The 13,443-nt window shown below is 32.8% G+C and overlaps 1 protein-coding gene across 2 annotated transcripts; it reads right to left on the bottom strand.

The window, feature by feature from the left end:
- Positions 1–236: 236 nt before the first annotated feature.
- Positions 237–10,119, bottom strand: LOC145584446 (cationic amino acid transporter 4, vacuolar-like). Of its 2 annotated transcripts, none has more exons than XM_081641288.1 (14): positions 9,451–10,119; positions 6,277–6,478; positions 6,040–6,124; positions 4,552–4,686; positions 4,320–4,438; positions 4,134–4,230; positions 3,744–3,916; positions 3,567–3,633; positions 2,852–3,010; positions 2,498–2,756; positions 2,091–2,202; positions 1,112–1,224; positions 871–946; positions 237–757 (listed from the first exon to the last, which is right to left on the bottom strand). In XM_081641288.1, exons 1-14 carry the CDS (start codon positions 9,599–9,601, stop codon positions 619–621), a joined length of 1,887 nt encoding a protein of 628 aa, XP_081497414.1. In that variant the 5' UTR covers positions 9,602–10,119; the 3' UTR covers positions 237–618. The 2 variants fall into 2 exon arrangements, with proteins under 2 accessions (XP_081497414.1, XP_081497421.1); XM_081641295.1 differs by having other exon boundaries at positions 2,091–2,199; positions 9,451–10,114.
- Positions 10,120–13,443: the final 3,324 nt, after the last annotated feature.

The following is a 13,443-nucleotide window of genomic DNA, read 5'->3' as shown; positions in this document are numbered from 1 at the left end:
CCACCATAGGAGTACTTACTATACTCAAACCCACCATAGGGGTACTTAATAAAGTGAAAGGGTCAAAAATAGGCAAATTTTCGAAGAAATTTGACTATTTCCGGCCTATGAAACACTTTTTTTTTTTGAAAAACTCTAGAGAGAAAAATCATAGAGGAAACACCTATAAAAGAGTGATATATAATTTAAAACTTCAATATTTCCACATTTCCACTCAAAATTGTTCAAAAAATAAATTAATGAATAAATATAATAATAAAATCTTTGTCCAATGTCAAATAAAATGTTTTCAATTCGGATAAAGCACCACATTATATACCTATTGTCTTGTTGAACATGGTTTCCCTATAATGGTTTCTTGAATGGGGTGTTGTTTTGACTCAGAACACCCTTGGTAACAACTTCTGTATACATTTGACTGTACAAGTTGATATACATAATTGGCTTATTGCCTATGATTTTTCCAAATATATATGCACATGATAGCAACAAATCGACAGGCAGTGGTTCTCCCAAGTCCCATCCCAGCAACAATGAAATGAAATTCACCGGAGAAGTTCAGGAAAGGGACAGAGTGGCCACTGGCCAATAGACAGGATGAAACTAATAATACTTTGATTAGGGGGAGTATATATCTTCTGTACGAGTAATGGGCACATATGATGCTTCCAACAGTAAGCTGTGTGTTCGGCCATAGAAGAGGTAAACTAAAGCTCCTAGAAGCAGCCATACTGAAACACGAATCCAAGTCCCGATGCTGCCAAAAGTGAAATCAAAGTCAGTTCCCTTGTAAGCATCTGAAGGGAAATAATGATGATTTTCCATAACTAAGCTACACTATGAACATCAGATTAATAAGAAGATACTCACCCAAGATTTATAAGAAGGTACATATTCAAAAGCATACAGGCAGCTGGCAGGTATGGAACAAATGGGCATATAAAGCCTGAAGACAGGAAATAGAAAAAAAGAACTTACAATTGTCAGATGATTAAAAAAAAAGAGAGAGAGAGAGAAAAAGGTCATGAAAAGATCAAGCTCTAAAGTTCAATCTTAATATTGCTAGGCCTAGCAGAGTCAGAGATGACGTGATAGGACATTTCTAGTTTACCTCCTGTGTGTCCGAATACGCCTGCTGCATCATCTTGACCTATGAATACAAGGCCAGTTGTCCCAGCTAAAAATATAGCACCACCAATTCCACAGAGTATGATGCGAGAGGAGCTGGCAGTACATAAACAAAGAATTACATCACAGATAAGATGATAAACCATGTGGCATAAGAAAGATCCTTCACCATAACACAGAACTGCTAAACCATAATTAGCTCTCATTATAAGTACATGACACAATTTAGCTCCTTTACCATTCCTAATATTAACAGAAAATAGTAAAGAGAGCTCTACATTGCTACATTTAAACTTTAAGACTAAGATCAATAAATTGAAAAGAGCTTCTTGAATATAACACCATAGATTCAGTAATTCATTGTAAGAACTAGTAGAGTAGGATAGCATCAGCCATCAATTTCAGCTTGTGAATGGCCAAAGCAATTGCTATATTAATCTTCTTGTTTGCTATTATGTAGAAATAATTAAAAAAAAAAAAAAAAAAAAAAAAAAAAAAAAAAAAAAAAAACAGTTCAATGTAAAATAAAATAGAACAAAAGTCGAAAGTGAATGGAGAAAAAGTTTATAAAAGTGATGATTTGGAAATAGAAAAAGTTAAATTTAACGGAAAGAGAAGCAAACTTTTACGAAGTATTCATAGGGAAAACGAGAAGATTAAAATTTAAAGTGGAACATCCTAAAACTGAAACAAGAAGATAGTAATGAAAATGAATAGGTATTAAAGAAAAAGGTTTTATGATGACAATAGATGCAAGATGAAAGACAAAATTTCTTTGTATGCAGGAGCTACACAAAATTACATATCCATCTTTGGACAGCCAAGTTGATTGCTCTGTCCTTGCCTCTTTTGTACGGAGAATTACTTAACAAGACATACTAGAAAGCATCTTAAATACTAGCTTAAATGGCACATGCTTCCCCATCAATTCAAAAAAATAATTCAATTAAAAGACAAAATACCTGGGAAGGAATGCTGCTGAAGCTGAAGATGTAAACACAATGACACCTATGCAAATAATAGTTAACAACCATGCAGCCAATTGTCGTCTTCTCTGCCCCTTTTGGTTGTCTTCTTGTACAATAAATTCAAAATATCTTTAGGAAGAATGTGACAGGGAATAAAAGGTCAAAACATGCCTGCAAGGCTTTCAAATGGATTCCTATTTTTTGATTTTTCTCCTAACTAGCAATAATGGAGAAACAGATCATACAAAATGTGTTGCTCTTTGTGCTCAAGGTGTCAGGAAAGGCGCCTCAAAAAGCAAGCACAGACGTAAAGGAGAAAGAAAGAACTTGACATGGAAAGCAAACTCAAGTAAAACTGAGCAATACACTGAAATCACTGTCTCCTGTAGTATTGTTATTACCTAAATTTGTTTCTTGGTCAACAGATGCTCCATGACATGGGTCTCTTTTCAGAATTAAGCCTCGACAATCATCCCCCGATGAAATAAAAGGATCTTTAACAACTGCCTCATCAGCTCCCTGCATATTCTGACCATGGCCACCTGAAGAAGAAGATTCTCCAGCAGATGCTAGGGGATGTACTTCAATTGGTGGAATATATCTGATCACTAATACTGATAATGCAACTGAAGTAAATGCGAGCAATGTACCCACACTGACCTGCATTAAAAAATCAGCATGAGCTTATGTGCCCAAATTATAATCCACCTCAGGAAGCATTCACATCTTTAAATTGCCTTATAATATAAACATACCATTCCAGCCAATTCATCCACGTCCATACAGAATGCAATTACAGCAGCAAGAAAACCAACTGCAATTGTTCCCTTCACCGGAACTTGGGTCCGTTTATCAATAACAGAAAAGAAGGATGGTAACAAACCATCTCTAGCCATGGCCATCAGAATTCGAGACTGGACAGATTAGCACAGTAACTAATTAGCATAGTAAAGATAATTCTGCTTTACTTGGAGGCATTTCAAGAAATGACCCTGACATCTAAGCAACTTCCTAAAGTTATCCATTGAATTAGACAGAAAATTATAACATTGAACTAGATAGAAAATATATTGCAAGACATAAAAGTTATCCATTGAATTAGATAGAAATTTTGACATCATTTATAACTATTTGCTGCTTAAAGTTCCACCTCCTTCTCTCATGATCTTCTTCAATTTCTCCTCATCTTTCATTTAATCCGACCTTCCTCTCTTCTCAGCCACCAACACCACTACCACCACCCACAAAATTCTCTTTGGCTCCGGAACAGACATGTAAAACAGTCCAGTCAAGTCAGGTCGCATAAGCTTATAATCAGGATTTTAACTTGTTGGAGCATTTCAATTTCAATTGGTAATTGCATGACCAATTGACCTTAACCAATTTTTTATTCTATTATAAATGGTTATACTTTAAAAAATCTATAGAAAATTATCGAAACAAAAGACTTAGTTGTAATCAAATGCATACCTGAGGAAGAAGAGACCCCATCAATGATGCAAGCAGGGCCATAACTGCTCCAGTTGTCACTATTAAACTGCAATTGACAACCAAAAAAATAAACCAAGTGAATAACCATTCACAGTTATTCTCAGGATATTATAAATTAATGTCATAACATAGACAACTAAAGGACATAAAACTTACGCTGCCCATTCTATGCCATACACAGAAAATGCAGATGAAATCGGGGTGTCCTTATCCAAATCATAATAAGGAACTAGACCGACAATAATAAAAGAAAGAATCATATAAAGCACACAACTCAAGAATAACGAGATCCCTATTCCCAAGGGTAAGTCTTTCTTCGGATTTTTAACCTGCACCACCAATATCCAAGGAATTCAAAAAAAAAAAATTAATACTATATATATATATATATATATGTATAAAAAAATAAAATAAAAAAAAAAAGGTCAATCATAGCCCGTTGAACAAATCAAAAGGTGTAATTTCAGCCTACCGCTTTTCACATACTTTAATCCTCTACAACATTCAAATCAAAAGTATTTAAAAATAAGGAGTACTATTTATTACCTCCTCGGCAGTGGCAGTAACCGAATCAAACCCAATATATGAAAAGAATACAGTTGCAGATCCGCCAAGCACTCCGTTTATACCAAAAGGTAAGTATCTGAATCAGACAAAGAACTCAAAATTATCAACTGATTTGATTCAGAAATTACATTTTTGTAATAACATTCACATAAAGAAGCTACTAACCCACTCGAAAGTTCATATCCCACCCATCCATTCTTGAAGGCAAGGTACCCACCAGCCACAATAACAAAAAGTAGTGCACAAACATTTATAGATGCAACAATTGTCTGAGCCAAGGTACTCTGGAACCAAAAAAAACACATTATTACTGAAAGATATTAATGATCCTTAAATTTTGGGTTCTAAAAGAAAATTAGGCAAAGCTGCTGATTGTCTGAAATAGTTTCACACATACTTCCTTTATTCCAGTGCACAAGAGTATTGTGGCTATGATGACCAAGGCTGCAGCACATGGATCAACTACAATGCCAAATATTGTATGACGCACAAGGAATACCGGCAGATTACCCTCTCCTCCAAAATACAAGGCCTGAAACCATAGCAAAATCTAGTATAAGAAGGCAGCAGTATGCTTTCCACATATGGTGGAAGCAAGTTGTTTGGGCCAAGTCCATTGTCCTAAGCCCATTGACCTAGAATTATGAAAATACCCCTCCATGATCCAGCCCATCATTAGTCAGAGCAAAGTACGGATTTACCCCTAATCTGACCAACTAGGTACAACTTCTGCCACCTGAAAGTACATCTATAAATAGCTCTCCAATCATTAATGATGGTAACTTTTTCCTAATTCTCTAACCTTCTTACTCTACTTTCTTTCTCTAAATTACTCTCTCTCTCTACTTTCTCTCTCTAGAAAGTACATTCGCTGACTTAAGCATCGGAGGGGCTTTCCCGGGTCACACCCCCACTTAACCTTCTCTCTCTTTTGTAGGCCTAGCTCTCAAACAGCAAGGCAGAGCTGAGGGAATTTGGACATTCATTGGACATAGCTTTAAGACATATTGATATTACTACCCTAACACCGAGGAGTATTCTGTTTCCAGAAACACAAGTCATCCAGTGTTCTTACTTTTTCTCCCAATATGTAGAAAATAAAAGTCTATGGAGCCAAGATTGATTGAGAAAATTCAAGCTACTCATCATGAGTAACAAAACTCGTTTCTCAACAGGGCATTTTAGTCAATCATAGTTTTTGTTGGGGACTTAATTGTAATTTACAATGAGGATAGTAAAAGATATTAACTGTCGTAAAGTGATGTTGACGCTGAGGTTGGTGTTCACAGCCAACAGGAAACACTGGGAATGGTGGAAAAAGGAAGAAGATAGGTAGTAATGGGGTATCCTCCGGAAGAAGATGGGTAAGATGGTGGAAACTGGGAATTGCTAACAGCATCAAATACTATCAACTTGTAAAAATAATAAAATATATATATATATATATATATATATATATATATATATATATATATATATATATATATATATATATATATATATATACAAAGTTGTTCAGATTTACATTAGTGCCATTTGAGTAACGAAAATTGTTACTCAAATTGAGTAAGTGGGACTTGCCCATATTAATTTAAGAAGCATATTTCTTCAACTTATTCCCATCAATCCATAATTGATTAAATTGTTGATATGAGACCCTAGATGTTCTAGCACTGAACAATCAGTTCATATGCCAAATGATAGCATTTTCTGAATTTCTGCAGATTCTAACTCCTTTAATCTTGGAATATGACTGGATGTGTCAGTGACTAGTAACCTAAATATTTTACTATTAAATGGAAACAATGCTTGTTCAGTGGCAACAATGCAAACCAACATAAATTGGACATAATTCACATAAACATAAAGAAAAACAATACAGTACCAAATTTGGGGAAACACCACGAGCAACAACTGAAGCACCAATGGCATACTCCAGCGTTAGACCCCAACCAATTATCCATGCAACACTGCAATCAATTATGAAATATACCGGTTGACAGTCATATGTAGAAATTTTCAATAGCAAGATCTAACACATTTAAAAGCAAGGCTTCATCAAAAAGCACATAGATAAAGCATCTCAGACCTTATAATTATTATCATAAAAACAATGACTTACCCTTCCCCAATACATATGTATGAATAATGGTAAGCACTTCCAGCTGAAGGGCAACGGCAGGAAAGCTCTGTGTAGCAAATTGCAGACAAGGCAGCCGCTATCCCAGCTATCAAGAAAGCAATAGGAAGGGCAGGGCCTGTCTGTTCTCTTGCAACAGTTCCAATGAGGATATAAACCCCAGCACCAATAGTGGTTCCAACACCTGCAGCACATACAAATTAAATGTAAATCAGAATCTAAGAATTCAAATTACTACTGAATACTACACACACACAGAGAGAAAGTGAGAGAGAGAGAGAGATGTGAAGATAAATATGCAGATACCCCTATGTTACTCATACACTTCACTTTACCTCAAATATTCATGTTGGATCCTAAACATTCAGAAACGGGTAGGACACTAGACCCTTCATTTTGGACCCTAATCATAAAATGTTTTCACAAAAAGCCGAGTCGGACATGGGTACTCGAGTTCTGACAACTTAGCAGATAAACGAACCTCTTGTTATCGGTCTAAAAAGACATCTTAGTGTCTTTTTTTGGTGATATATTTTGGAAGAAGACTTCCTCTAATAATGGAAATATGAGTAGAAGAGAGCTCTAAACAAAGGAACTCACCACTAGCTAACAACATAGTCAGCTACAGCTAGCCATGGGCTAGTTCATATAGGCTTGGCGCCTTGGCCATAGTTCAGACTGGGATTTGCCAAAAACTCTCCAATAAATGAGCACATCATGGATAAGGCAGTGGGGCAGGCTAGTCTTGGCAAAAAATAAACTGGTAGTGGACCTTGTTTGCGCCGGGCACATGCATATTAGCTTCTTCAGTAATACAGATTTACATCTGTAATCGAGTTTAGCAAGGCAAGGCCTATCGTGCATTGATCTGGTTCAGGCTGAAAAAATTGACCTCACACCTGCGAACCACCGCAACTAAGACTGAACTTGTGTCATATCTAACCTGATTCAGTATCAGGCTTAATTTACTAATTTAGACAGGATGGGTGAGCCAGTCAAGAATTTCTAGCTTCTTTTGGAAAACAGTTAATTTGAAAAATCTGCTTCAACTAAGCGAGGCCAATTGTGCATTGGTCTTATTCACACTGAATTATCGACCTCAAGCCTGTGAAACCACGCACCTAAGACTGAACCTGTTCCGTATCTAAGCCGATTCAGTACCAAGCTTAATTCCGAGCCAGTCACAAAATTTATAGCTTCTTCTGAATATAGACCGGTTTTAAAAACCTGATATAACTAGTCAAGATCTATTGTGCATTGGTCTGGCTCAGGTCGAAAAGATTGACCTAGAGCTTGAGAACTACCAAACCTAAAACTAATCCTGTGCCATACCTAAACTAATCAGTACCAGGCCTAATCTAGACAGAATTTGAAGAGCCAGTCATGAATCTGCCCTTTGGCTTAACTCTTTACACCAACATAATGCTATTGCTTCTCAACAGAATACAATTTGTGGCATAATTAGGGATGTTGAATGAGCTTAGCCTCTACATATGATCTTGATCCATAACTAATCGACCGTCCAATACTTTATAATAAGAGAGCAGCATATTTCACAAGCAATCTTGATCTGGTCTATTACAAATCAGGAAAAAGAAAAAAAAGGAAAAAACAAAAAAAAAAAAAAAAAAAAAAAAAAAAAAAAAAAAAAAAACCTAAATTGTTTGGCTCCATATAAATAAGAGTGGAACTCAATGCTCAAAAAGTTATAAATAATACATTTTTATGTTTTAATCAAGGAATTAGCTAGGCTTTAGCGCTTAGTAACACAGGGGTCATTCACTTCAACTCCCTCCTTAACTTTCAAAGTCCAAGTAATTGTTCCTTCCTAAATCATTCTTGCAGATATAAGTTGCATAGACACTTTGCTTGGTTCATGCATAAACCTTGTAGAATAAATTAAGGTCAAATACACACACTAACATTAACCAATACTCCGTTCCTAAAAGAGCAAAAGAAGTAGGAACCGACACACTCTTAAGCAAGAAGATTACCATGTTACGATGGAACATGGTACACTTTAAAGTTCAAGTTCCAGGGAAAATAAACATTCATACAATGTAGCTTTGCTTTAGCATGGAACTTGCACTTCCAAAGTCAGCTTCCACACAAGTATACAGCCAAACATCACTCTCAATAATTACAATTTTTTCAGGTAGCTTTTGTATTTCCTTAAATATAGAACTACGTACAGAAAGTGAAGGGTTGGAAGAAAAAGAGTAATAAACTCATCTTATATCAATCAAATCACATATATTTATATACATTTATTATATATATACTTAGATTTGACACTTGACAGATGAATAAGTGCTGCAGATGCAAGACTCAGAAGCCCAACCACTGGTTGTTTGAGACAAGGCAGGCTGACTTTCCTAGCCTAATAGCACTTGTACTTGGGACTCGGCTTGAACCATATTCATTAAGACAGCAGCTGGATGATAGGCATGAAAGAACATGCAGGACAAGACAACAAACTGGAGACTGGAACAGCTAGACTTACAGTCTTTTTGGCTAAAACAACCAGGCATACCCCATATGGTGAACCTACCTAGCAAATTTTTATTAAGATACCAAAAAATTGAAAATTAATAGATAAATCCTAGCAACTAGTGCTAAGAAAAGCCAATCTTCACATGATGTTCAAAACTGAGAGTCTGAGAACAATCTAATTTCAATAAATTCCTTCATCTAATTTCTATTTTTCGCCCATGGATACTTTATAAATATCCTCATTCAAAACCCAAGTTGTTTATCAAATTATCAGCAAATGAGAAACCCGAGTTCTAAGATGTGACATAACATCATATTTCAGATAATAATTAGTGGATTCAGTCTTCAAGCTAATTCAGCATGAACAAATTTCTTCAAAATTAGTAGCAATTTTGCATTCCTTCTAAAATTCAAAAATTCCAATCTTTAAATAATTCTCAAACACAAATGATTCCACTTTGCCTATAACATTAATTAATGCCAATCTATAAAAAAAAAATTCAAACATAAATGATTTCACTTTGCCTATAACATTGATGCTGAAACAGCACAGTAACATAAGCATGGCATTAACATCATATCACAAATTCACAATAAACAAAAAATGATTAATTTAAACACAACTAAAGACAAAATTCAAAAGTAAAGAAAGGAAAAATATACCAATTCCAACAAGATCAAGAACATTTAATCTCTTGGCTAATTGTTGATGACCATGATTTATGTTGAGATTTTCAGAGTCCACTTGCTTTCTTCTTCTTAAACCTCTGAAACTCATAAAACATTGTCCCCCATATTCATTCATAACACCCATCAACTAGAAAAACACAAATTTTAAAGCCACAAATTTGATTGTTTCACGTTCACCAAATTGCGTTTTTTTTTTTTCAATTTTTGTTCTTCAAAATATAATTTTCAGAATGAAAATCATGTCAAAGTGAAGAATCCAATTCTGGGTATGGAAAATGAATAAAATTGACAAAATTTACAAAAACAAAGTAAGCTTTTTGTGGGAATTAATTTGTAACAAATACCCATCAACCAATTTGAGATTTAAATTAAGTAAGGGACAAGGAAATTTAGAGTGGACCAGATGAATAAATAAAAATAAATAATTAATTAATAAATGGGTTGACTATATGTGTATGTAGGTTATTTGTTCATTGTTGAGTGCTGACGGAAAGAAAGAGGTGAGATTGTGAGAATGAGAATCTTGTACGAGATTCAAAAGTTGTAAAGGAAGAGATTCAAAACAGATTAAGGGGTCCCAAACTCCGAAACAAACACTCAAAGAGGCCTTTGAACTTTGAAAAGTAGAGATGATGTTTTGTGAATGGAATATTGAATAGAGGTGTCAAAATCAAACTTCCTCAAATTCCATTTGAAACTTTCTTGAACAATATACAATTCAGATTTAAATCTTATGAACACAATAATTTAGCATGGTTCAAATTTAAAAATTGACTCAACTTAATGCGATCCAACTTTATTAAACCTGATCCGATCATCCGAATTGATACCTCTAATATTGAATAACATTCTCGATGGTTATATTTTCATTCTTGTTTTGTCCCCATGCAATGCACGTATTTAAAGTATGATATAATAATAGTCAATTGAAATAGAATTAATTTAAATTCAAAGCGTTTTACGTGAGACTGGACTCACGTGAGTCCGGGCTCCTTATTTAAAAAGGCGCGGGCCTGATCAATCCGACCAAAGCCCGCGCGCCATTTTATAAAGTGTCTACATATTTCGTTTTCATCATTTTCATAAAACTTCGTGCGCCGTCATTTACTGAAAATTTCGAACGCTTTCATTTCGTCGAATTTCAACCACTTCATTTCCTCAAATTTCAGAGAATTCAAATCTTCAAATTTCAAAAAAAAAATGGAGAAATCAAACAATAGAATGATGATTGAAGGAGATTCTAATTCACCTATAGAATCAATTTCTAGCTCAATTACTGCTGAAAAAGGTACAATTTAGTTCATAATTTTGATTGTATGTAATTTCGAATCATATTTAAGAATTTCAAATTACATAGTTCATGATTTCAGATTGTATCATAGTGAATTTGAAATATGAATTTCTACTTATAATTCGCATGCAAGCCAAATTGAATTTTAGATCGTAGTAAATTTCGATTTAATATCAGATCGTATTTAAATTCGAGTTAATTTCGACTTATTATATGCAATCAACGCCAATCGAATTTCAGATCGTAGTTAATTTCGACTTATTTGAAAATCAGGCTTAATTTATATTCCAATCGAATTTAAAATCAGGATTAATTTATATTTCACGAATTGTATATATTACATGTCGCAGAAAATTAATTTTAATTTGAATCCAGTTTTTTGATAATTTTAGAATGAAATCCAAATATACTAACACTAATGATGAATGCAGCAGATAATGTAATTTTAGGAGACAATATCAATGAAGAAAGAGATGATGAAGAAAGAGACGAAGATAGATGATGCAAGTATAATAGGTATACTGATAATTAAATGTTCTGTAAAATTATTAAATGCTCTGTAATTTATTGATGCAATTGCAGACAATATAATTCCTGACTAATATTATATGAAACCTGACTGAATTAATTTTATTCCTATGGAAACCTATTTCCTAAAAAAAATTATATGGAAATTAGTGAAAATAATGTAAACCTGACTATAATTATTTTAAAACTGACTATTATTAACTTAAACCTGATTATCATTTTCTATTTCCTGTTTAATATTATTTCTTTTCTTTCCAATTCCTATAATTTCTAATTATCATTATCTATTTCCTGACTAAGATAATATATTTCCTGACTAATATATTGTAATTTCTGACCAGAAAAAAATTTCTGATTTGATAAAAAAAAAAAAAATTTCTGTATGCTATGATTTATTTGAATATTATTATCTTAAAACTGACTATCATTATCTGTTTTCTAACCAACATTATCTAATTCCTGACTAACATATGCTAATTCCTGAGTATTATAAATTTAAAAACATTTAATTACTGTATATAATATTGATAATAAAATTCCTGACTATTATTATATGTTTCCTGACTAATATTATCTTAAACCTAAATGAGTTAATTTTATTCCTGACTAATATATTGTAATACCTGATCTAAAATATCTAATTCCTGACTAAGATATGCTAATTCCTGAGTATTATAAATTTCAAAAAACATTTAATTATTTTATAACGTCATACAAAACAAAAAATAAAATAAAATAATTTAAATTTTAAAAAAATACATATTACTGAAATGTTATGTTTTTTAATTCAAATATAATAAAGTGCAAAACATTGAACATAAGCTACTAATAACATCCTCTATTTTAATTCTTTTTTCCTCTCTACCTGGTTGGCTTGCCTCTTCTCTTTTTCTCTTTCTCTTGTTGGCTTCTTCTTCCGCAAAAAATAAACGTAATCCATCAAGAAATTTAGCCCAGTCTTGCACCATCCCATTGTGAAAACCATAACCATTATGCCTCATAATGTCATATGCAACCCACCATTCATTTGAATTATGATTTCTTCTTACTATTTCTGGAATCCAAAATTTGTAATACCATAATTCATTATAATATTTACATGTACAATTAATCATCGCCTGGGCTTTGAAGGTGCACCTAGGGAAAATATGCATGCATAATATCTCTTCAATAGCTAGTGCTGGATGTGCATCTTCTAAGGCATCAATTGGGTGTGCAATATGATTAGCCATCTAAACAAAAAAAAAAAAAAAAAAAACACATAAATCATAACAAAACAAAATAAAATAAACTAACAAATGTATGATCATAATATGAAAAAAATATACCTTTTGTAGTAGCAGTAGTTATATTCTTATAAAATTAATTAAAATTCAAACTGAAGCAATTTATAGTTTTATATGAATTTTTTTTTTTTCTGAATATAGTTTCTTGTACACTGTGGTTTCTTATATATAGTGTTTAGAACGTGAATTGTTGCAGTGTTTTGGAAGAGGGAAGGTCATGCCTTTTCAAATATGTGTTTTTCATTTATAATTAACCTCTATTCTAGTAAATTCATTTCATTTTATTCAATTAATTTTATGCCTAGTAAATGATTTTACGTGTTTTTTGAGTGTTTTGAGTGTTTATGTTTTGGAAGAGGGAAGGTCATGACTTTTCAAATTTTAATTCTTGTATGCAATAATCTAACAGACTATTTTTATCTTAAACCTGACTATATCATTTATGTCTTGAGTAATTTAATATCTATTTTCCTGACTGATATAATTTTATTCCTGACTATTATAATCTAATTTCTAATTCAAATAATTTTTTGACTATTTTTTGAGTAATATTTTGACTATTTTTTGTCACTGAAATTAAATTAATAAAATTGTTTCAATTTAATTTCTGATTGAAACCATTTTATTCCTGAAATATACAATATAATTTCTGATATACTCAAATTAATTCCTAATCAAAACATTTTAATACCTGACATACAGAATTTAATTCCTGACAAAACAAATCTAATAAATGACAAAAATAATCTAATTCCTGAAGATAATGAACAACATATAATCAGATACAAATATTATTATTTCTGAATGATATAATTTTATTACTGACCAATATTACCTGTTTCCTAATTAATATAATCCTAA

This window comes from Chenopodium album, chromosome 2, assembly GCF_948465745.1.
Source record: "Chenopodium album chromosome 2, dcCheAlbu1.1, whole genome shotgun sequence".
Classification (NCBI taxonomy): Eukaryota; Viridiplantae; Streptophyta; class Magnoliopsida; order Caryophyllales; family Amaranthaceae; genus Chenopodium; species Chenopodium album.
This window is presented reverse-complemented; position numbering and strand designations above follow the sequence as displayed.